The sequence below is a fragment of the Bombina bombina genome, chromosome 4, assembly GCF_027579735.1.
Source record: "Bombina bombina isolate aBomBom1 chromosome 4, aBomBom1.pri, whole genome shotgun sequence".
Taxonomy (NCBI): Eukaryota; Metazoa; Chordata; class Amphibia; order Anura; family Bombinatoridae; genus Bombina; species Bombina bombina.
Window position 1 is genome coordinate 179,870,600 of NC_069502.1, and position 26,822 is coordinate 179,897,421.

Below are 26,822 nucleotides of genomic sequence, written 5' to 3' on the forward strand. Positions count from 1 at the left end.
AATTGAAGGCATGAATTGTGTGGCTGTAGGTTAGGGAACCAAGGAGGAAGAGACTTTAAAGCGGTCCTGGGCTTATCACCATTTAGGCAAATGCTGTAACTAAGTCTTCCATTATGCTTTTAATATAGGTGTGTACTTGCAAGAAAGTGTCAGACTTTTTATGTGTTGTGTTAATAACTTTGTTTTGTAATTTTTCCTATAGGTTTTGCACCCAGGCTTGTCTGGGGTTAACTGACGGGCTCCCTGAAAGCTGTGCAGCTGTGCTGTGAGTTGGCAGGGTCATGGAATGTGTACCCAGTTTGGTTTGAGAGTGCAGTCCATTTTGTGTATGTATGTGTGTGCATATATACAGTATATACAGTATATATATATATATATATGTTCTGATATAGTGCACTCTCAACGTATAAATTCATCTGCCAGAGTTCTCCATCCAGATAATACAGCAATACATATATATATATATATATATATATATATATATATATATATATATATATATATATATATATATATATATATACGTTGATTGGAGTAGCTGTGTTAGTCCAGAGATTTAAATATCAAATAATAACAATATCAAATAACAAGAGTATTGCATTGAGCAATGATACTTTTTTATTGGACTAACTATACATTTATAAGATGACAATCTTTCGGAAGAGTGTCTTCCTTTTTCAAGTCTGAAGCAATACTGACCAATTTGATGGTATTTACAGATTATATCCTAAAACACAGGCTACAAAAACAAAGTGTTACACAGGTCTGAATGCAGGGGGAGGAGGGGTGTCATAAAAATCATGATGGGGGTTTAGGAGACAGGCAGATAGTGTCAGTAAAAGATTACAGGCATTGGAAATATATGGTAAATAATACACAAAGCATATACTGACATAAAGTTAAATATCAACAAAGAATCCATATGAATAAAGATGGAAAATTAGGTATACAGGGGAATATAAAATAGTCAAAAAAAGGAGAAAGGAAAGAAAGGAAAAAAAAGGGGAATAATATTATTGACAAAGTGTGGACATAGGCTTACCTGCGTACCTATGCACAGAGAGTGTGGAATATACATATGGAGAGTGTGTGCAATATATATATATATATATATATATATATATTCTAAGTGCTCTATTATATATAAATATATAAATAAATAAATAACAAATATATATATATATATATATATATATATATATATATATATATATATATATATATATATATATATATATATATATATCAGCAAACAAAACAAAGCACTCACTGGTCTTTGGACATCAAAGTGAATTTTTTTTTTATTAGTTTCGCCAGTGAGTGCTTTGTTTTTTTTGCTGCTATATACTCTCTGATAGCACCCTGGCAGCTAAAGTACGGTGGTGAGAGTGCATGTACCTACGAACTTTTGTGTGTATATATATATATATATATATATATATATATATATATAACATTAGAATAATTACATTCTAATAACTTTTCATCCAGCAATGGAGCTGTTGTGTTATCTTTTCTTTTCTGATAAATAAGTGTACTGATTAACTGCCGAACTGGAGAAACAGAAACTTCCAAGTCAGAGAGGGAAATAAACACTCTCTCGGGAAACAAAAGTTTAATTTCTGTTTTTCATTTTAGTTTCACTTTCCATTCATAGCTGTCCTTGCAGTTTTATTTCAGTGAGATCACCCTGATGCCTGTCTGGAGTATGTGCAGACCTGCTCCCTGCTTGCAAATATTTTTGAAGAGGAAAATTGAATGTAAAAGCTGCACGATAATGGCCAATTCTCTAAATTCCTGCAGTGCAGACTGGAAGAGACGAGTGTTTGCAGTGGATTCTAATCCCAGTCTGGGGTATACAAATCCTTTTTATTTCACATCATTTGACAACAAGCACCATGGTATATCTATGTCTCCTGTTTGTGAATGGGAGATGCTTAAACAGGGGGCTATTGGGTATTCCTTATGTGTAACTGACTCTCATCGAACTAGTGCAGCAAGACTACATAAATTATTAGGGCATCATTTGGTTAGAGACTTGAAAACAAATTGTACCATTTTGAGATTACTCTCTTACCTTCCACATGACCCCTATGGATCTCTGGAGAAGGGATTCATGCTTATTGATCCTATGAGTTCTCTGCAGGTAGAAGATAGATTGAGGAACCTGTTAACCGCATATAAGCAGAACATTCGCTTCTGCAGTTACCAACAAAACCCTGGAGGGTACGTCTTGCAGAAACTATGGACATTGAATGGAAAAGCTACGGAGATTGGATCATCTCACATAGTAAAACTAGAGAAGCCTGCAATATCGCCTTTTGTTGTTAACATAAAAAATTCTGCAGTGTTTTACTCACTAGACCATGCCTGTGCTGTATTTAAAGAGGTAAGCATGTCAAATCTGAATAATTTTCACATGTATTTACTTGCACTCATATGTCTTTGCAATTCTATAGTCCAAGTAAACATATTATTGGTCCCTAAATGAATAAAGAAAATAAAAAATGTTGTCTTGCTTTTACAAATATTAATGTTTCGTCACATGTGTGTAAAGTAATTCATATAAAGTATTATATTTCATTGCAAGTTGTATACAATACAAAGGAGGAAAAAAACTAAACTTAATGCCAGAGATTATCATTCAAATTTACAAATGCCAGAAAATGTAAAGAATCATGTATTAAAATGTATTATTTGTTATATATCCCATAGAGGACCTTTTTTAAAATGTATTAGATTATTATATTTTAAACTGTGTGTATTTTAACCCCTTAATGACTGCAATGTACCCTGTACGTCTCTGGTCGTTAAGGTATTGTCTGGGTATAATAGTGCGGGTCTTGCAAGAACCCGCTATAAGACCCTACCTCCCGAAGGCTTGGTAAAATAGCAAGATTGCGCTATTGAAAAAGTCATCCCCATAGAAAGACCAGCGACGTACCCTAACAAACCAGCTTAATGTCGTCAGGCTTGTGGAGGCTTGACCTTTTCAAGTAATTGAACATCTCTGTCAGCTGATGGCCAATTATACACCAGTGTCAGTAGTGAAACATGAATTTTCATCTAGTTTGAGTTTAAAGTGACAGTTTATGTTCACTTTTTAATCCACTGCTTTTTTAAAAAAATGCATGCAAAATAAGTGCTAGATTACAAGTGGTTCATTATCGATAGCACAGGGTGCATTAAATGCTGTGTGACCTTGTATAAAGTATAACGTGCATTCTGGGTTTACAAGTGAATAGTTAAAGGGACACTGAACACAAATGTTTTATTTTATGATTCAGATAGAGCATGCAATTTTAAAGTGAAAGTAAACCCTAGCGTTGTACAAAAGCTAGGATTTACTATTGAAACAAATAAAGGGCACTTTCATTCATGAAGTATAAGATACTTCATGTAGAAAGCTACTTTATTTGATTCAATCACTTGCCGCTCTTAGCTCCTACAGCAGAGCACGGCTAAAAAATTTTTTGGCTAAGAGGTGACGTTTTCACCTCTTAGCCAATAGCAGTGCGGTAAATCCGGCTCCCATGGGCGCCAAGCCGGATTTACGGCACTGCTATTGGCTAAGAGGTGAAAACATCACCCCTTTGCCAAATTTTTTTTTAGCCGTGGGTTGCTGTAGATGCTAAAATCGGCAATCGGTTGAAACAAATAAAGGAGCTTTCTACATGAAGTATCTTATACTTCATGAATGAAAGTGCCCTTTATTTGTTTCAATAGTAATTCCTAGCGTTTATACAACGCTAGGGTTTACTTTCACTTTAAGCAACTTTCTAATTTACTCCTATTGCAAATGCTCTTCATTCTATTGGTATCTTTATTTGAAAAGCAAGAATGTAAGTTTAGATGCCGGCCCATTTTGGTGAACAACCTGGGTTGTTCTTGCTGATTAGTGGATAAATTCATCCACCAATAAACAAGTGCTGTCCAAGGTTCTGGACTTTCGTTTTCAAATAAAGATAGTAAGAGAAGGAAGAAAAATTGATAATAGGAGTAAATTAGAAAGTTGCTTAAAATTGCATTCTCTATCTGAATCACAAAATAAAAAATTTGGGCTGAGTGTCCCTTTAAATACTTTTACTCAGGCATCTTAACATTTTTACTGTGCCTTATACTTTTTTATTGGCTAGCTCTTTGCCCTCAAATTGTAAGTGGAAATTTAAGTGTTGCTCTGATGCATAAATGAAAAATACTGATGTAAGACAATTATTATTAATAGTATAGCACAGAACTTCTACTTCTTGCGCACCATCGGCTTAACACTAAATCGATATTCAAATGAATATTACTGTGCGTCCTCATAGAAGTATATTATAAATGGGATTTAGCAATATGTTAGTGCACCCTACACTATGGTTTGAACAGTAAAAATAACTGTAAACTTTTAATACGAGAATAAAAATAAAAGCACTGTTAAATGTGCTCATAGTTGCCAGCAAATCCCTGATTTCCAGGGACAGTCCCTGGATTTTATTGTATGTCGCTGAAATTTTTTTTGTCCTTGGAAATGTCCCCTCCAGGAGATTTGGAGGGCTGCAGCTGAGCTGGGCCATGTATGACACAAGTTAATGGGCTGGAGGTACCGGTGTTGCTGTGCGTGCATAAAGTACTCTGCTTGATTACTAAGAGCAGGTCAAGGCAGGGACTCCTTGCTGTACCTTCTCTGAGTGATCGATATTTAAACTGCCATAAATAAGAAGAAAAAACACTTACAAACAGCTCCTCCACACTAAGGCCCGATGATCAAAAGTGCTACAAGGCGGAAACATATTCCAAGGGATCCGCCGCTATGTTGAGCGAGCCTGTCGAAAAATCCCCAAAAAAAAGGTGTTTACTATATATGCCATTGGTCGGTGATGCTGGCTATAGACAACACCCAGCATCGCCGTTTATATTGGTGATGTATAGTAAAGGATTCCTGGAAAAATAATAATAATCCTAATGCCCCAAAACTGAAGTTCCCCACAATGGCAAACTAACACTACACTAATATGTAACCCACCATATACCCACCACAAGTACCTATCCTATTAAAACCCCTATACTGCCACATACCCATCGCAAGTACTAAACTACTAACCCCTATACCTCCACATACCCACAGGAAGTAATAAACTATTAATGCCTATACCGCCACAAACCCACAACAAGTACTAAACTATTAACCCCTATACCGCCACATACCTAGCTACCCTAAAACCTAACCCCCCTCTAAACTAAACCACCTAATTACAACAAAAAACAAATATAAGTAAAAAGAATAAACCTCAATTGCCACAACCCAAAATGCAATCTAACCCTAACTACTCTACCTAACACCTAACCCCCCTCTAAACTAAATCACCTAAGTTACAAAAAATCACTGAAATAAAAAATCTGCTACAGTATCCAAAATAACCCCCCCCCCACTATTATACCTGACAAAAAAAAAAAAAAAAAAAACTAAACCCTAACACTAAAATAAATTACAATAGAACTTAAAAGGGCCTTTTGTAGGGCATTGCCCTAAAGTGATATCAGCTCTTTTACATTTAAAAAACAATAATAAAAAAACCCTCTTTAATACAAGTAATCCTCCACCCCCAAAATAACAAAATCTAACTAAAAAAACCTATCCTAGAAAATTTTAAATAAAAAAGCCTATTCTTAAAGATAAAAAAAATCCCAAAAAAGCCCTAACTAACTCCAAAAATTGTACTCATCGTTGGGAAATCTGGCTCCTCTTGATCCAACATTGGGTCCACTTTGTCCTGGTTCCTGGAGCCGGGGGGCCATCTTCGCGGATGCAGACTTTGGCGGCCTCTTCTGCCACCTCCACTCTGCATCTTTTTCCACGTCTGGGCCCTCTTCATCCCGGGGCCCATCATTTCCGTGGAGGAGGAGGTCTTTGGCGGCCTCTTCCACCACCTCCGATCTGCATCTTGTTTTCTTTCTCTCTCTTCTATGAGCCCTCCTCTTCATGCGGTCGCCACCGCACACTGTAATTCTGGAAGTGCTGAACCCCAATATATAGGGGTACCACTTAATTCCGATTGGCTGATTTTAAATCAGTTAATCCCTATGGATGATTAGAATTTAAAATTTAAAATGTTCTTGCTATTTGCTGATTTAAATCAACCAATAGGGATTGATGGATTTAAAATCAGCCAATCGGAAATAAGTTGTAACCCTATATATTGAGGTTCCATGCTTCCAAAATTTTAGTGTGCTCAGAAGATGGGCCCCCGGCAGCAGGAGTCAGGATGTAGAGGGCCCAGACATAGAAGAAGATTGCAAAGTGGAGGTGGTGGAAGAGGCTAGGGAAGTCCGCCTCCATCGATGTGAAGATGGGCGCCAGGAGCCAGGATAAAAGGGCCCCGAAGTAGAAGAAGATTGCAGAGCAGAGGTGGTGGAAGAGGCTGCCAAAGTTTGCCTCCAGGATGAAAAGGGCCCCGATGTAGAAGAAGATTGCAGAGCGGAGGCAGTCTCCGCTACCGTGAAGATGGGCCCCAACACCAGGAACCGAGACAAAGAGGGCCCAACATTGGATCAAGAGGAGCCGGATTTCCTAACGGGGAGTACAGCCTCTGGCGAAGGTAGTGCTTTTTTTATGTGGTTTTTTTTTTATTAAGAATGGGCTCTTTTATTTGTAGTCTTCTTTTCTAGGATAGTTTTTTAGTTAGATATTGTTATTTAAATGTAAAAAAAAACTGATATCACTTTGGAGCAATGCCCTACAAAATGCCCTTTTAATGGCCATTGTAATTAATTTAAGTGTTAGGGTTTCGGGTTTTTTTTGTTGTTTTTTATTTTATTTTATGGGGCATGTAGATTTGTGTTAGGTATAATGGTGTTTTTTTATTTTGGATAGTGTAGTTTATTATTTTTTGTAACTTAGGGGGTTTATTTTAGAGGGGTGATAGGTGTTAGTGTAGTTCTAGTTTCTAGTTGGGGGTTGATTAAGTGATTATTGATGGTTACAATTCATTAGGTCTTCATTTTCTAACCACCCCTTATACATATATGGGGTTGATTAGGTTAGGGCAGCTTAGGTGTTAACAGTACATTTATCTACAATTTTTTAAATATTATATATTCTTATGTATGATGCATATTCTTTTAACTATTATATATAAATATAATATGTATTTATTTTTTCTTGTTTGTTATTATTAACATAAATATATATTTTAAAATATATATTTATGCTGCAAAAGGCATTAATATTACAATTGTATTATTACATAACAGGCATGTAGTTATGTAATACTATAATTATAATGCAACTGTCATTTATAACATACATATCTATTTAAAATGTATTTATATTTTAAATAATAAATGCATCAAGCAAGGATATCTACATTTTAATCTATATATCCAATACTTAAACTAATATACATTATACATAGCCATGCATTTTATTTCAAGCATTGTAGATATAATGTAGTCTGGCCTTGCATTGATATTCAATATTTAAAATGTTATGCATATATAGTGCATAATGCTTTAAGTATTTCATTTACATTAAAATGTATTCATGATAGCTTGTTATGTTTTTTAGAGATAGAGATATATACTGTATGTTAATATACAGTATATTTATGTTTTAGTAGACAGTTGCATTAAATTATAGTTTTACATAACAGGCATGCAGTTATGTAGAACTGAAATGTTAATTACACTCTCTTTAATAACAAATAATAAGCACAACAAGCAAGATTAATTACATTTGAATTTATTTGCAAATATTTAAACTATGTACATTCTGCATAACAATGCATCATTTTAAATATTGAATATTTATGTGTAGGGCCTTAGCTTTTACAGTTAGTTTTAGGTTATGACAGTTTGCCGACAATATACTTTTAGTCCCTGGAAATATATAAAAAATATATAAAATATATACATTTTAAATATATATATTTTAAAAAAAAAATATATATATACAAATATAGTCCCTGGAAATAATATATATAAAAATAAAATATACTTTTAGTCCCTGGGGCGACTAAAAGGTCTAAAATGATATGTGCATAAGTACACTTCAATTTGAAATAGAAGCATTTTTGCAATATATTTCAATTAGCAAACATGTTTCTAGTAAAAATTATTACGGTTTTTCTGCAGCATACGCACATATCCGATGAGGGCCTGGGCACCAGTATTCAGACACTATGAGCCGAACATGATCTGCTGTAGCGGATCATGCCTGCCCCATATTGCTGAATGCCGACAGCATATGATGTCGGCATTTAGCATTGCACAAGCAGTTCTGGTGAATTGCTTGTGCAATGCCGCGCCCTGCCGATTCGAGGCCAATCGACCGCTAGCAGGAGGTGTCAATCAACCCGATCGTATGATGTCCGCAGCCTCAGAGGAGCTTATGAGTTAAGGAGCAGCGGTCTTAAGACCGCTGATTCTCAACTCTTGTTTCCGGCGAGCCTGAAGGCTCGCACGGAAACAGGGGCATACAGGGCCATTCGGCCCCTACACCTTGTCAGTGAGTCAGCAGCGGCTTGCATGACACAAATTACATCTTCAGAAGCAATACACACCACTGCCAGCTCTCTGAGGGGGTATGGTGTCTGAATATTTGTTCACAGGCCTTCACAGGATATGTGCGTATGCTGCAGAAAAACAGTAATTACTTTTTCTAGAGGCATGTTTGGTAATGGAAGTATATTGCAAAAATGCTTATATTTCAAATTGAAATGCACCAATTTACATTTCAATTTTGATCTTTTTATCTCTTTAATACCTTAGTAGAAAAACACATACATACAAAAATATAGGTGATTGTAAGAGGTTATATGCAAAAAGCAGTGTATTGTGATTTATATTGGCTGCATGATTTTATTTTTAAAGTGTGCCCTCTGCTCACTGTTAACTTTTCCCTACATGGCGAAGTTTAAATTTAATGGTGGACATCTTGCCACTCGCAGGGACTGCCCCTTTTTAAGTTAATTCCTCCAGGGCAGTTCTTGCGAGGGTCAGCGTGAAAAACCACACCTGATCTGGCGAAGTTTAGATAATCGGCTCCATAGTTATATACAAGCAATATTGCACTAATAAAATACACCAACACATTGGATAATTATTTTTCTATGTCCCTTTAAAAATGCAATAGACTTAGGCGCAAAGAAATTCAAGCCCAGACAAATGTCCAGATTGAAGTTTAAACACTGAAACACCATTTTCTTCTTTCTAAAATACCTTATAGAGCTTTGCCAATTCTGATGGAATCCTCACTTTATTATTTTTACAGTGTTTGTCAATTTTTCCAGAAGCAAGAAATCTTTTAGAATTGATAGAAAGAGAACCATATGTTCCTAAGAAAGGAGAATTTCCTGTAATTGTAATTGAGGGACTTGATGCCACAGGTAAGAAACATTTAAAATATGAAAGCACATTCTGAATGTCCTCTAAACATTTGATTATGCAGAGTATTTATTATTTTTATTGCATTCATATATTTTTAATTATACAATTTAATGCATAGAAGTCCCCTTTTTAAATATGTTTACAGTGGACTACTATTTACCAGCAATGAAGCACTGTATTTTATAATATCTACTTACAACATAGTGTTTTAACCTGTCCTTTTCTTAGCAAATATATATATGTCCAGTAAATGCAAAGTAGTTAAGATATGTATATATATAAATAATATAAAAGTAAAAGGGAGTCAGACTATGTTAATTTATTCTTAAAGCGACCTAAGTACCTAAAATAACTTAGGACTTAAACCTTGTATGAAGGAAAAAAGTGCAGACCCTTAAAAATACTTAAAACCTGAGTTTTAGAGAGAGTAGGTAGAAACTGAATAAGTGACTACACACAAGACAGGGATTTCAGCACTTCAAATGTTTATTTTAAATGGTTCAATGAACCTTACCATAAATGGTTTACCACAGTGCTTTTTAGATCCTGCATATACAATACAGGCAGGGTATCCACATAAACTTTGTCAAGACAATTGAACCACAAAATACTCAGAAACGTTTCTGCTCTGTAGACCTAAACCTCAAAAAGGCAGAAATAGAACAGTTGCTAATATCCCTTAATGTCATAACAAAACAACACCTCCACTAGAGGATGGCTATGCACATATGCACAAATCGGCCATCATAGTGATCTGTGAGGATCTATGTTTGTTAAAACGCTACTCCTATAAATAAGGTGTAACTACAAACGAATATAATGCAAATAAGGTTGGAATACACACACACAAATCAAATATACATGTGTGGGCCAATGTTCAATTGTGGTAAAATAGACTATGGGGTTCTGTGCAACACCTATTTCAGAGGACACTACTATATTGGAATAATGTTATGGTGCCATGAAAACACATAGCCTTGATAAATTCAGTTATAAAAGATCTCCACTTGTTTGCACGTAAAGTAGTACTTTCCCATGTAATGAAAGGTAAATAAACCCTTGATATTCAAAAAAGTTATAATGCTTTAAATCTTGATCAAGATGACCAAGAAACTGTGGATAATCTTTTACATTTGTTGGACTCAAATGAATCTGATGTTGAGCCCCCCCCGTATTTAATTTTTCAACCACACAGGGAGACTGGAGCCCTTTAAATATTAAGGTGGACTCTGGTTTAAAAAGAAAATCTGAATTTATGCCTGCCCTTGCCCTAGTACCTGCAGTACAGTTGTTTGTTAAGGAGGTTGAGAAATAAATTAATAAAATTTTCTTTGATAACATTACTCAGGATAATCTTAAATATGAGGAAAGAAGAGCCCTTTTTGAGCTAATGAATAAATCAGGGATCATCATTAAGCAGGTGGATAAGGGGGGAAATTTGGTTGTTATGGATGAAAATAACTATGCCAATGAGGTAAGGAGACAGTTGAGAAATAAGGATCCATATCTCCTATATCACATAACCCTATTACTTCAATACAAGCCAAATTATTACACCTGCTTAATGATGCAAGAAAAGAAGGAATCATTGATAAAAAAGAATGTAGCTACCTTTACACAAAGTTCCCCAGAGTCCCGATGTTCTATTGTATCCCAAAATTACACAAAAACTTAAAAGATCCACCTGGACGTCCTATAATATCTGGGATTGGGAGCATTACAGGGAATCTGGGGAACTATGTGGATAGATTCCTCAAACCCTTTATTTTGACTTTAACCTCTTATGTGAAGGACACTAGTGACCTATTGAGGAAACAAGACGGTATAGAGGTAGAACAGAACACTCTACTTGTGTCCTTAGATGTAAAAGGACTGTACCCCATGAGGTGGGTTTAAAAGCTGCTAGACGCTTTTTGGAAAGTAGAGGCCCCAAATATAGAAAACACACAGAGTTTGTGTTAGACCTGTTGAACTTTGTATTAAAAAATAATGTTTTCCTATTTGATCAGAAATTTTATAGACAGATTAGAGGAACAGCAATGGGGGCAAATTGTGCTCCATTTTATGCTTGCCTCCATCTAGGCTTATGGGAAAATACAGTAGTTTTTGGTGACCTCCAAGATTGGATAGAAAGTCATGTTTTGATTTGGCTACGTTATGTGAATGATGTGTTCCTCCTATGGAGAGGAACTGAGGAATCTTTGAAAGAGTTTGTCAAGGTGTTGAACACAAATGCGTTCAATATTTTCTTGACGTTTGACTTAATTGAGAATGAATTGACATTTCTTGATGTTAAGATTAAAAAAAGAAGGAAATTCATTAGCAACAGAAATCTATCGAAAGGACACAGCTACTAATAATATATATTAAGGAGAAATTGCTCTATTATGAGAAAATTTAATATGCATGCCATTGAAATGTATAACAGGTTTGAAAGTAAAGGATACTCTAAAAGGAATTAAGATTATGCTGTAAACAGAGCTAGGAGAGAGAATAGGGATGACTTGCTCTATAAGAGTAAAACTAAAGTTGGAGATCAGAAAATATGCTTTGTTACTGAATTTAATTGTCACTGGGAGAGGATTCGTGGAATTCTCAAAGAAAAATGGCAATTTTTACAAGCCGATGAAGGAATTGAGAAAATAGTGGGAGATAAACCATCCTTAGTTACTAGGAGGGCTCCTAACCTGTAAAAAAAGCCCCGACACAAAAGATTGGCTGGGGGAACATAGGAAGGTAAAAGGGAGCTTCCCATGTGGACACTGTGTCATATGTAAATATATTGTTTGCACTAAAACTTTTTCAACAGGCACTGAGTCATACCCTATTAAGCAGTTTATTAACTGTAAAACTGAGAATGTCATTTACCTATTATCCTGTAGCTGTCCGACTTTTTACGTAGGAAAAACTAGACATATGCTAAAAGATGGGGTGACTGAACATAGGGATGACATAAAAGCTATAAAGGATGGGGAGATAAAAAGTGATGTAGCTTTGCACTTTTCAACACACCATAATTGTTCCCCTATGGATCTTAAAGGGACATTAAACCCAACATTTTTCTTTCATGATTCAGATGGAGAATACCATTTTAAACTACTTTCTAATTTACTTTTATTATCTAATTTGCTTCATTCTCTTGATATTCTTTCCTGAAAAGCATATCTAGATAGGCTCAGTAGCTTCTGATTGGTGGCTGCACATAGATGCTTCATGTGATTGGCTCACCCATGTGCATTGTTATTTCTTTAACAAAAGATATCTAAAGAATTAAGCAAATTAGATAATAGAAGTAAATTAGAATGTTGTTTAAAACTGTATTTTCTATCTGAATCATGACAGATTTTTTTGGGGTTTAATGTCCCTTTAAGGTTACAGGCATTGAGACATGCTCCCTTTTTGGAAGAGGAGGGGATATTGATAATATCCTACTCAAAAAGGAGACAGCATGGATAAGCTGCAGACTGTAACCCCAAAAGGCTTAAATGAGAAGTTTGAATTTGCAGCTTTTCTTTAGGTGTTGACATTTGAACCATTTAAAGTGGTATTTAGTTTCCTTTTTTAAATATATAAAATTGTGTATACGCTAGTTGTATTATATTGTATTCCTACTATATTTTGTATTATTTGCACTATTTGAATAATAAGGTATCGATCTTGGTCCAGTAAATTTTCACTTTTTCCTCAAGAGGGGCATGTATGAAGGCGGGCTTGTCTATTGGCTATAAGTTTAAAATAGATAACCAATTACCGTGCATTATGACCTGTAAATAATCAGATGTGCCATCAACTCTCTAACCGTTTGCCCTGAGGAAACCCCTATGACATTGCAGTCACGTGGGGGGTGAAACGCGTGTCAGCAGTGACGTATTCAGAGCGGGATGCTTTGACACAGACCTAACAGACGGAAACAGTGTTGCAAAATTCACAGCAGCCAAGGAGGATTTCTAACTGGTGATACGTTTACCTTGAAGGCGGTGTATGTTCACAAGACGAACTTTTGGAGTTGCAAGTTGGCATCACGGAGCAGTAATAACAGCCTCCTAAAATGTCCGTACAATGTCTGTATAATGCCATATTAACTTTGCTTAAATTTCCTATGCACGGACTTCGATTGCCCTATGGTAATACATAATGGAGGAAACGGTTTTACTTTGAACTGATTTATTCAGGACACTTATTCACCAGAAGTCCTTATATCACACAGGCCGTCCTAAAGCAATTGGAGTATTCTGCTGTTTCTTATGAATTGTATTATATGCAACATTGTTCTTCGATATGGTAATAATTAGACTTGTTTTGGGGGCTGTACATAGATCCTTCAATTTATATGTGTTTTCATGGCACCATAACACTATTCCAATATAGTAGTGTCCTCTGAAATAGGTGTTGCACAGAATTGAACACTGGCCCACACATGTATATTTGATGTGTGTGTGTGTATTCCAACCTTATTTGCATTATATTTGTTTGTAGTTACACCTTATTTATAGGAGTAGCGTTTTAACAAACATAGATCCTCACGGATCACTATGCTGGACGATTTGTGCATATGTGCATAGCCATCCTCTAGTGGAGGTGTTGTTTTGTTATGACATTAAGGGATATTAGCAACTGTTCTATTTCTGCCTTTTTGAGGTTTAGGTCTACAGAGCAGAAACGTTTCTGAATATTTTGTGGTTCAATTGTCTTGACAAAGTTTATGTGGATACTCTGCCTGTATTGTATATGCACGATCTAAAAAGCACTGCGGTAAACCATTTATGGTAAGGTTCATTGAACCATTTAAAATAAAAATTTGAAGTGCTGAAATCCCTGTCTTGTGTGTAGTCACTTATTCAGTTTCTACCTACTCTCTCTAAAACTCAGGTTTATAATTAAGATATGTACCTTTGAATGCATAGCTGACATAAACCAATATTACAAGTTGTGCGCTTAACCCCGGTGCGTAAATAACGCTAAAAATTTTGCGCTGCTGCACTTTCCATAGTGCTGTCATTAAAAGTTACAGAAAAACCCTTCTTTGTTGTGCGGTATGGTGCGTTAAGCTCCATACCGCACAAAAGCCAAGGCCTGACTTGACGTGCTCGTGAACGTTTCCCCCATAGACATCAATGGAGAGAAAGTGTTAGAAAAAAACCACCTGCGATCGCGGAATGTCTATGGGGAAAGGAAGGTTATGTAAAAACCTAACACCCTAACATTAAAACCCTAGTCTAAATACACCTAATCCTCTGCCCCCCCCCCCGACATTGCCGACACTAAATAAACCTATTAACCCCTAAACCGCGCCCTCCCCACATCACAACTACTATAATAAAGCTATTGACCCCTAAACGGCCGGCACCCCACATCGCAACTACTATAATAAACCTATTAACACCTGAACTGCCATCCCCCCACATCGCAACTACTATAATAACGCTATTAACCCCTAAATCCCCGGCCCCCACTTTGCAACTACTAAACTAAACCTATTAACCCCTAAACTGCCGGCCCCCCACATCACAACACACTAAATTAAACTATTAAACCCTAAACCTAATACCCCCCTAACTTCTAAATTAAAGTTACAATATAACTATCTTAAAAAAAATTAAATCTTACCTGTGAAATAAAAAAAACTTAAGCTTAAACTATAAATAAACCTTTTGTAAGTTACAAAATTAAAAAATCCTAACACTACGAAAAAAAACAAAAAAAACTAACATTGCAAAAAAACAAGCAAACACTAAAATTATGAAAAATTAAAAAATCTAAGATTACAAAAAATAATAAACGAAATTATCTAAAATAATAAAAATATAACATAATCTTATACAAAAAAGCCACCCCTAATCTAACATTAAACTACCATTAGCCCTTAAAAGGGTCTTTTGTAGGGCATTTCCCTGAAGTAATCAGCTCTTTTACCTAAATTTTTTACAAAGTATCGCCTAAAAGTAAAACCCCCTACCCAACCAACCCCCCAAAATAAAAAAACTAACTCTAAAAAAACCTAAGATACCTATTGCCCCTAAAGGGGCATTTGTATGGGCATTGCCCTTAAAAGGGCAATCACCTCTTTTGCTGCCCATTAAAATAAAAAATCCCTAATCTAAACAAAATCCCACCCAAAAAAACACCTAAGTCTAACCCCGAAATAGGTACTCAGAGTTACTGAAGTCCGGCAGTGAAGGTCTTCTTCAGGGCAGCTGCAGCTTCATCCAACGTGGGACCATCTTCTATCTTCTTCCCGGAGGTGCAGAGTGGTCTTCCCCAATGCGCGGATCCGAGTGGTGGTCCTCAGCGGTATGGAGGCTCCTCTTCGTGCGATCTCCGCCGCACACTGAAGATTGAATGCAAGGTACCCCTTTTATATTTGGGTTACCTAGCATTCCTATTAGCTGACATTTTCAAATCAGCCAATATGATGAGAGTTGCTTAAATTCTTTTGGTTGATTTGAACATCCATTAGGATTTAAGCAGTTCTCATCCTATTGACTGATTTGAATATTTCAGCCAATAGGAATGCAAGGTACCACAAATATAAAAGGGATACCTTGCATTCAATCTTCAGTGTGCGGCGAAGATCACATGAGTAGGAGGCTCTGCGCTGGATGTTGTCGTCGTCGCCGCCCGGTCCTGCTCAGCTCCCTGCCGCCACAGCTCCATGCCACTGGGATCAAGATAGAAGTTGCCTCCGTGATGGATGAAGATGTCGCCACCTGGATGAAGACTTGTCGCTGCCTTGATGAAGATGGATGTCTGTACTTCAGGAACTGTGAGTACATTCTTTGGGGTTAGTGTTATTTTTTTTTTTTTTTTTTTTAGATTAGGGCTTTTTTATTTTTTATCTAGACGATAAGCCTGCCCAGAGGGCAGTCTATTTAAAAAAAACTTCAACCCCCAAAGCTAAAATTACAAAAAACAAAAAAATTTTTTTTAAACCTAAACAGCTCTTTTACATTTAAAGATTACTAAATTCCCCCTAACAGTAAAACCCCACACAAAACAAACTCCCCCCCCAAAAAAAAACTAGCACTAAAGAAATCTAAACTACCCATTGCCCCTAAAGGGGAATTTGTATGGGCATTGCTCTTAAAAGGGCATTCAGCTCTTTTACTGCCCTTAAAAGGGCAATCAATAAAAATAAAAAAAATTCTAACACTAAGCCCCAAATAGGTACTCACCGTTCCTGAAGTCCGGCGGAGAAGGTCTTCTTCCAAGCGGCTCCTTCATCTACTTCTTTATCTTCATCTAGAGCAAAGGTGGAACAGAGGTGCAGAGCTGTCTTCTTCGACGCGTGGATCCTCTGTGGCGATCCTCAACAGTGGCGGTCCTCGGCGGCAGCAGTCCTCAGCGGCGGTGCCTGCGGTCCTTGGCGGTTTAGGGGTTAATACGTTTATTATAATAGTTGCGATGTGGGGGTCAGCGGTTTAGGGGTTAATCGGCTTATTTAGTCCAAAAGAGAACAGTTCCCAGTCACAGATCAACATTAATGGCGGATGTATTTAAACACTCATAGCCTGTAATTGCAGTGGCATTTAACCATGGATATGCTGTAGCTGGCCGTAAGCATGTACACACCCTACTCACACTTAAACCCCAATCCTCAAGCGGCATCCACTATGCGGAGTAGGAATCCAATCACTCACCCTTCTGCCGTGAAGCTGTTAAACACATCCGGTTTTCGGTAACTAGAACTCCTCAGAGTTAAATTTTCACAGTGTGGGGACAGATACAGGCTGAGCTGCCAATTCCCCTGAACCGCTATCTCTTCTCTGTTCCGGCTTGCTTCTTACTTCCGGATGTGTGCAATGCAGCATGTGACGTCATCGAGGGGCTGTGAAGACGTGTGGGTGTGTTGCAGCTGGCCAATCAGTTTCCAAGAGAAACGAAGCTTGATCCTTGATAAACTACACCAGCCACCACCATGGCAATCAGAGTGTGAGGATCCATAGGGAAATACTGCCAAAAATAGGACTCCTTGTAGTCCTGGGAAAATATAAAAATCAAAAGAGGAGGAAGCTTTCCGTGAATGTTAAAAATCAAATCCTTTATTGGTATATTAAGACATCAAAGCTCAAGGATAAAAATGCAGGCTGGTCTGACTAGTTTCGGCAATGCCGTAATCATAAACCGGCAGTTTAGGGGTTAATAAGTTTATTATAATAGTTGCGATGTGGGGGGTCAGCGATTTAGGGGTTAATAGGCTTATTTAGTGTTGGCGATGTTGAGGGTCGGCAGTTTAGGGGTTAATAGTTTATTTTAGTGTTGTCGATGTGGATGGGCGGCAGATAAGGGATTTATAGGTTTATTATAGTATTTGCGATGCAGGGGATAGTGGATTAAAGGTTAATTGGTAGTTTATGGGTGTTAGTGTAACTTTTTTGTTATTAGTTTTGTAAAACATTTTCGTTTTGCAAAATCCATAACTACTGGTCTCTGATCGCGGAATGAATTGTGGCGGTATAAGCTGTAAAGCTAGCGTAATAACCTGGCCGCACAACCTGTAATAAAGGTGAGCTGACAATTCCACACTCAAAAGCCATTTTTTGAGTGTGGAATGGAGAGTTGCGGTACAGGCTAAAACGCTTGCGGAATAGCTGTACCACCATGACTTGTTATACGGGAGACCTGCCATTCCATGCGCAAAGGCCAATTTTTCAGCGGTATAGCCGTACCACAAAACTTGTAATTTTACCCATATTGTGTTGTGGTCACTTAAAGGGACATTCCAGCCAGAGGTGTAATTGACATGGGTGCAATTCAATTTTGAACATAAGCATTTTTGTAATAAATGTGTATCAGTAAAAATGCTTCTAGTTTAAGCTATAACTGTTTTAACAGTGTACTTAAGTATGCTCCGTGCACAGGATTATAAAAAAATCATGCAGAGAGCCTAAAGTGCTTATATCATCTGATAATTACTTAATTTCCATAATTTATGACAGGATTCATGTTCCACAGAATCTCTGAGCTGCTGCAATATTTCAAATGCTAGTACACTGAGAATATCTAGATATGCTTCACGAGCAGAGAAAAATACTAGCACTAAAAGAGTGATAACTTTTACTAGAAGCTTATTTTGCCAATATGTGTATATTGTAAATATGTTGCTATCCACAGATGTAACTCAGCTATGTACATTTTAATTTTGACCTGAAAGTCCCTTTAAGCTAGATATAAATTACCTCTAAGCAATCTCTGTGTAGTGTGTTGTGTAGTGAACTAATTGGAAGCTACATAAGAGTAGGCAGTATGCACCCTAGCCACTTTGAGGAATGGGAAAAGCACAGGTTTCAGAAGTAAATAACATAAAAAGGGCAGAATAGATACTGGCACTGCAAAATTGAATTGCTTCTGAATACAAGTTCAAGATCATTAATGCTGAACCAAAGATGTTTCTTTTGGTACATCATTAATAGGACATAAAAATCAAATCATGTGATTGTGTGATTTCCTGTTTCAAGCAAATGTGTACATGAAGGGGTTAACCAGGCTACTAGACATGTATGGATGTACAGATGTGAACAGTAGTGGAGATAATAATAACTAGGATAAAAATACAATCTGCCTCCTGGATACATGGAACTCTGCAAAGTAAGGCATTGGGGAGGATTTATTAAGCTGCGAATACAGCTGTTTCCGTGCGAGCCTTTAGGCTCACCGGAAACAAAAGTTAAGAAGCAGCGGTCTAAGACCACTGCTCCTTAACTCATCAATCCCGATCGGATACGATCAGGATGATTAACACCCCCTGCTAGCTGTTGATTGGCCTGCAAATGTGCAGGGGGTGGCATTGCACAAGCATTTCACTAGAAATGCTTGTACAATGTTAAATGCCGACAGCGTATGTCTGCCCGACATTTAATAAATCTACCCCCTAGTTTTCATTGAGGTAGAAAAGTTTGGAAACTGGTGGTAAAAACATTTATCTCCATTAAAGTCTATGGTGATTTTTAATTTTACAACCAGTTTCCAAACATTAGCACCTCAATGGAAACTAGGCCTAAGTGTTTGCATCTCAAAGCTTTGAATCTAGAATTGCATTTGACTATAACTTATCTAAGTGTTTTTGATTCAGCTCAAAAATATACTATTCACAAAGAAAACAAAAAAACACATCAAAAAATATATCTTAAACAGATATAAAACAGTAAATACATGATAGACATAATGATGTATTCAAAGTAACGATTAAGAAGAGAGAAAAGGTGGTGCCTTAGAATAATATGTAGATGTATTTTTACAATTATATAAGTTGTTTAATTATAAACATATAAGTGTAAAAGTTTAGTCACTATAAAGTAATGAGCACAGCCATGTTTGAACTAGTTTTCCCTTTATCTCTCTCTTCTGCTGAGAACAAATAGGGACAGATATAAATAAAGTAAAAAAATAGAGTTTTTGCTAACAAGATTGCGTGGAGACCCTGTTAGATAATCACATGGCAGCACTCATTATTTTATTGAATCCTAGTAGAATTGAGAAAACCAAAAATTTATCCAGGAAAATGGGGTAAAATAATGAATGAAAGTATATTGCAAAATTTTTAAACTGCACATAATTAAACATTTTATAATACTATTTGTACTATTTACTATCCCTTTACTGATACTAAAGGCAACTTGCTAACAGCGTATGCATTGCCTAAAAGCTACTGTTTAATAATTCTTTATTTCTTCTGAATTCTGTATGGCTTCCTGAGAGATATTCACTACATATTTTATTTTATCTTGAAGGGAAAAGCACATTAACGCAGTCTCTTAAAGTATCTCTAAAAGCAGCATTGCTTAAATCACCCCCGGACTGTATTAGCCAGTGGAGGAAGACCTTTGATGATGAACCCTCACTGATCAGAAGAGCTTACTATGCTTTAGGAAACTACATTGTGGAGTCACAAATAGCCGAAGCATCCAAGCATTCTCCAGTCATTGTGGACAGGTTTACAAAATAAAATATTTTATATTATTACATAAACAGCGATTTAACCCATAAGTTGCCAGTAACACACAGCAAGTTAAACTTTTTGTTTCTAATAAAAGACATACACACCCACACACAATTAGCAGTTTGAATAGATAGCACTGACATGAATGGATAGATCTCTCCAGTCAGACGCAAATTTACAATTATTATTATTCTAGGTAGTTTATTGAGATAGATATGGAGAGACTGTCAACAAAAAAAAACAAATGACAGTATATTATATATATATATATATATATATATATATGTGTATATATATATATATATATATATATATATATACAGTATCTCACAAAAGTGAGTACACCCCTCACATTTTTGTAAATACTCAATTATATCTTTTCATGTAACAACACTCAAGAAATGACACTTTGCTACAATGTAAAGTAGTGAGTGTACAGCCAGTATATCAGTGTAAATTTGCTGTCCCCTCAAAATAACTCAACACACAGCCATTAATGTCTAAGCCATTGGCAACAAAAGTGGTTACACCCCTAAGTGGAAATGTCCTAATTGGGCCCAAAGTGTCAATATTTTGTGTGACAACCATTATTTTCCAGCACTGCCTTAACCCTCTTGGGCATGGAGTTCACCAGAGCTTCACAGGTTGCCACTGGAGTCCTCTTCCACTCCTCCATGATGACATCACGGACCTGGTGGATGTTAGAGACCTTGCGCTCCCCCACCTTCCATTTGAGGATGCCACACAGATGCTCAATAGGGTTTAGGTCTGGAGACATGCTTGGCCAGTCCATCACCTTTATAATCGGCTTCTTTAGCAAGGCAGTGGTCATTTTGGAGGTGTGTTTGGGGTCATTATCATGTTGGAATATTGCCCTGCGGCTCAGTCTCTGAAGGGAGGGGATCATGCTCTGCTTCAGTATGTCACAGTACATGTTGGCATTCATATTTTCCTCAATGAACTGTAGCTCCCCAGTGCCGGCAGCATTCATGCAGGCCCAGACCATGACACTTCCACCACCATGCTTGACTGTAGGCAAGACACACTTGTCTTTGTACTCCTCACATGGTTACCACCACACACACTTGACACCATCTGAACCAAATAAGTTTATATTGGTCTCATCAACAAATGGTTTTGCAGGCTTTCTTGTTCATCATCTTTAAAAGAGGTTTCCTTCTAGGACGACATGCAGACCAATTTGATGCAGTGTCTGGTGTATGGTCTGAGCACTGACAGGCTGACCCCCACCCCTTCAACCTCTGTAGCAATGCTGGCAGCACTTATACGTCTATTTCCCAAAGACAATCTCTGGATATGATGCTGAGCATGTGCATTCAACTTCTTTGGTCGACCATGGCGAGGCCTGTTCTGAGTGGAACCTGTACTGTGAAACCTCTGTATGGTATTGCCCACCGTGCTGCAGCTGAGTTTCAGGGTCTTGGAAAATCTTCTTATAGCCTAGGCCATCTTTATGTAGAGCAACAATTCTTTTTTTCAGATCCTCAGAGAGTTCTTTGCCATAAGGTGCCATGTTGAACTTCCAGTGACCAGTATGAGAGAGTGTGAGAGTGATAACACCAAATTTAACACACCTGCTCCCCATTCACGCTTGAGACCTTGTAACATTAACAAGTCACATGACACCTGGGAGGGAAAATGGCTAATTGGGCCCAATCTGGACATTTCCACTTAGAGGTGTACTCACTTTTGTTGCCAATGGTTTAGACATTAATGGCTGTGTGTTGAGTTATTTTGAGGGGACAGCAAATTTACACTGTTATACAGGCTGTGCACTCACTACTTTGTAGCAAAGTGACATTTCTTCAGTGTTGTTACATGAAAACATATAATATAATATTTACAAAAATGTGAGGGGTGTGCTCACTTTTGTGAGATACTGTATATTATAATATATTATATATATATATATATATATATCAATCAATCAATCAACAACCCACATGTCCTTTAAAAAAGTAAACTGAAATAGTGACAAACGTATATATCCAGGGTAGAAACGAACATTGTTTTTCACACATAAATATGATTTGGTTCTATATTTTAGGTACTGGCACAGTACAGCTGCTTATGCCATAGCCACAGAAATTGGAGGAAGTGCTCATAACCTGCCTGAAAGTCACCATGAAGTTTACCAGTGGCCAAATGATCTTCTGAAACCTGACCTTGTCATTTTATTGACTGTCAGGGATGAAGAGAGAATAAAGCGAATTCAAGGACGAGGGCTGGCTGAAACAAAAGAAGAAAAAGAGCTAGAAACAAACAGCATGTTTCGGCAAAAGTATGTGTCATTACATAACGAGATAATGTATGTGTGTGCGAAAATTGTTTTGTTCTAAACTGAAAATGTAGGAGGATCTGTTGCAAAGCAAACTGTAATGATTTAAGGGCAAAGAGCATCTGTGGGCAATGTTTATGGTGCTGTGTGGAATCATCTGTAGAAGGAAGAGAGTGGGGTGTGATGGTTGTGGAGGAGAGAAAGATGTGTGATGGTGGTGATGGGGAAATGGCAGGTGAGGATTGTGAGAGAGAAAAGAGGTGTGTAATGTTTTGATGAGAGAGAAATGTCCAATAGATGAGAGGCGTGTGATGTTTGTGGGGAGAGATGAGAGGTGTGTGATGTTTGTGGGGAGAGATGGGAAGTGTGTGATGTTTGTGGGGAGAGATGAGAGGTGTGTGATGTTTGTGGGGAGAGATGAGAGGTGTCATGTTTGTGGGGAGAGAGGAGATGTGTGTGATGTTTGTGAGGAGAGATGAGAGGTGTGTGATGTTTGTGGGGAGATATTAGAGGAGTAGGATATTTGTGGGGAGAGAGGAGATGTGTGTGATGTTTGTGAGGAGAGATAAGAGGTGTGTGATGTTTGCGGAGAGAGATGAGAGGTGTGTGATGTTTGTGGAGAGAGATGAGAGAAGTATATTTATGGGGAGAGATTAGATGTGTGTGATGTTTGTTGGGGAGAGATATAAGGTGTGTGATGATTGTGGGGAGAGATGAGAGGTGTGTGATGTTTGTGGAGGGGAGATGAGAGGTGTGTGATGTTTGTGGGAAGAGATGAGAGGTGTGTAATGTTTGTGAGGAGAGATAAGAGGTGTGTGATGCTTGTGGGGAGAGATGAGAGGTGTATGATGTTTGTGGTAAGAGATGAGAGGTGTGTGATGTTTGTGGAGTAGAGATGAGAGGTGTGTGATGCTTGTGCGAAGAGATGAGAGGTGTGTGATGCTTGTGAGGAGAGATGTGTGATGCTTTTGGGGAGAGATGAGAGGTGTGTGATGCTTGTGGGGAGAGATGAGAGGTGTGTGATGCTTGTGGGGAGAGATGAGAGGTGTGTGATGCTTGTGGGGAGAGATGAGAGGTGTGTGATGCTTGTGGGGAGAGATGAGAGGTGTGTGATGTTTGTGGGAAGAGATGAGAGGTGTGTGATGCTTGTGAAGAGAGATGTGTGATGCTTGTGGGAAGAGATGAGAGGTGTGTGATGCTTGTGGGAAGAGATGAGAGGTGTGTGATGCTTGTGAGGAGAGATGAGAGGTGTGTGATGTTTGTGGGGAGAGATGAGAGGTGTGTGATGTTTGTGGGGAGAGATGAGAGGTGTGTGATGTTTGTGAGGAGAGATGGAAGGTGTGTGATGTTTGTGTGGAAAAGATGAGAGGTGTGTGATGCTTGTGAGGAGAGATGAGAGGTGTGTGATGCTTGTGGGAAGAGATGAGAGGTGTATGTTGCTTGTGGGGAGAGATGAGAGGTGTGTGATGCTTGTGAGGAGAGATTAGAGGTGTGTGATGCTTGTGATGAGAGATGAGAGGTGTGTGATGCTTGTGGGAAGAGATGAGAGGTGTGTGATGTTTGTGGGAAGAGATGAGAGGTGTATGGTGCTTGTGAGGAGAGATGAGAGGTGTGCCATGCTTGTGGGAAGAGATGAAAGGTGTGTGATGCTTGTGGGAAGAGATCAGAGGTGTGTGATGCTTGTGAGAAGAGATGAGAGGTGTGTGATGCTTGTGAGGAGAGATGAGAGGTGTGTGATGCTTGTGAGGAGAGATGAGAGGTGTGTGATGCTTGTGGGAAGAGATGAGAGGTGTGTGATGCTTGTGAGGAGAGATGAGAGGTGTGTGATGCTTGTGAGGAGAGATGAGAGGTGTGTGATGCTTGTGGGAAGAGATGAGAGGTGTGTGATGCTTGTGGGAAGAGATGAGAGGTGTGTGATGCTTGTGGGAAGAAATGTGAGGTGTGTGATGCTTGTGGGAAGAGATGAGAGGTGTGTGATGCTTGTGGGGAGAGATGAGAGGTGTGTGATGCTTGTGGGAAGAGATGAGAGGTGTGTGATGCTTGTGGGAAGAGATGAGAGGTGTGTGATGCTTGTGGGAAGAGATGAGAGGTGTGTGATGCTTGTGGGGAGAGATGAGAGGTGTGTGATGCTTGTGGGAAGAGATGAGAGGTGTGTGATGCTTGTGGGAAGAGATGAGAGGTGTGTGATGCTTGTGAGGAGAGAGGAGAGGTGTGTGATGCTTGTGGGAAGAGATTAGAGGTGTGTGATGCTTGTGAGGAGAGATTAGAGGTGTGTGATGCATGTGAGGAGAGATGAGGTGTGTGATGCTTGTGAGGAGAGATGAGAGATGTAATAAAATGCAATTTATTAACAAAAAAACTAAAATAAAGGCGTGTGCTATTAGCAATAATAAAACAATAATAATAGCAAACCATTGGATAGCAAACTATTGCTAAGTTAGAGTAATGCAGCAATTGTGATAATACAGCTAGCAAACCTGTTTTCTAAAAAGAAGAAAGATAAAATATCAAACTGTCAGTTTCATTTTCCTTATATTATGCAAATCAAAGTACAGGGAAAGAGAAAATATTTGCAATAAGTTTATAAAAATAAACTTCACAGGTCTATGACGGTATTTCAAGAAATGTATTTCAGACCACATGCTTTCCTCTTCTCCCCTGATCTTGCATCTTCTATTCTAATTTCACCTCCTTCTCCCCCTATTCCCTGCAATTTTCTATTGCTTTGTATATATTGTCTTCCTCTTCTCCCCTAGACAATTCCGTTGCACTCCCCAATTTATGACTATTAGGTAACAAATTTGCCTCCAACCTTGCAGAGGTTTAGTTTGCCTGTGCTTAAATACATCAATAAGGCCTAGTATTTATTCCGGAAGTATATATATATATATATATATATATATATATATATATATATATATATATATATATAAAAACATATATTTGAATGCGCATATTGTCACAACCATTATGAATATTAATCGTATTGTTCTGTTTCACACTGTTCACTTTCTAGAGTGGAAGAGACATACAAAAGGATGGAAAACCCAGGATGTGTAATCATTGATGCCAGTGCCTCTAAACAATCTGTTTTAACTGAAGCTTTATTCATCATAAAAAAATATTTTGATGTTTAGCTTTGTATTTTGCATTTTTTTTTTTAATCTGCATAATGAAATCAGGGTATCTTTAAATTTAACGGATAGGAAAGTAAAAATTAAATTGTATGATTCACATAGACCATGTCATTTTATTACAATTTTAAATTCACTTCTATTATAAATTATACGTTGAAAAAATATGTACATATCCTCAGCAGCAGCAATATTAAAAACGTTACCAGAACTAAAAATTTGCGTAAACAATTAGAGAATTCATTAAATATCTGGCACCTCATGTAAAACCCTGAATACTTGTATTTATGACTCTGGAATGTTACCCTTGACATTCATTCTGCCATCAAATTGTATAAAATTCTATAAATGAACATCAACATCTAAATTTCAAATGTTACATTGAAGTCTTTGCGAATCAACTTTTTAATGTTAATCTTTTTTTATTTAAAAGCTATGTTCAATTTTTGAATGTTCAATTTTAAAATTAAAGACATATACTGAATGTTTAATAAACATTTCATATTCATATCAAATAAACAAATGCAGGCAATGGCCTCCATTTATCAAATGTTGAGAGGACATCACTGCAGGTGGATAGCATACGCTGTCCGCATTTATCATTGCACAAGCTTTTCTCCAGAAATACTTGTGAAATGCACCCTGCTCACTGGCGGTCAATAGGCCACTAGCAGCGGCTGTCAATCACCCCGATCAGATAGGACAGGAGGCGGACAGATTAAGGAGCAGCGATCTTTCTTTGCTTATTAACTGCCTCCGAAGCAGCAACCGCAATATGTTTAATATTTATATATGTTTATATATATAAAATCATATTACATTTGGTAGTTGTTGTATATTATTTATTTACATTGATTGTATTACAAATTATATGATATAATTAACTACTACGTTTTTGTGTGTGGGGGGGATCAATAATGTCAGTTTTAATTTATTGCATAACCTTCAAGCATTGACAGCTGTTTAACATAATGCTCTCATAGTCGCTCTCATAAAAAAAAAATTAAAAAAAATCTTTATATAAATGATGAAAATTAGTTGGCACACTGAAAAAATGAAATAATAAAGTATTTATTACAAAGGT

General features: G+C 37.4%; 1 protein-coding gene across 1 annotated transcript; it reads left to right on the forward strand.

The window, feature by feature from the left end:
* The first annotated feature begins 1,517 nt into the window (after positions 1 to 1,517).
* Positions 1,518 to 26,822, forward strand: CMPK2 (cytidine/uridine monophosphate kinase 2). Its single transcript, XM_053708947.1, has 5 exons — positions 1,518 to 2,389; positions 9,254 to 9,368; positions 20,097 to 20,298; positions 22,374 to 22,607; positions 25,621 to 26,822. Exons 1-5 carry the CDS (start codon positions 1,694 to 1,696, stop codon positions 25,739 to 25,741), a joined length of 1,368 nt encoding a protein of 455 aa, XP_053564922.1. The 5' UTR covers positions 1,518 to 1,693; the 3' UTR covers positions 25,742 to 26,822.

Bases quoted from the DNA above. Each gene is read 5' to 3' on its own strand.
- CMPK2 (XM_053708947.1), top strand. From the start codon at position 1,694: ATGCCTGTCTGGAGTATGTGCAGACCTGCTCCCTGCTTGCAAATATTT. The intron at 2,390-9,253 runs GTAAGCATGTCA...TTATTTTTACAG, and splicing joins CCTGTGCTGTATTTAAAGAG to TGTTTGTCAATTTTTCCAGA. The intron at 22,608-25,620 runs GTATGTGTCATT...TTCACTTTCTAG, and splicing joins AACAGCATGTTTCGGCAAAA to AGTGGAAGAGACATACAAAA.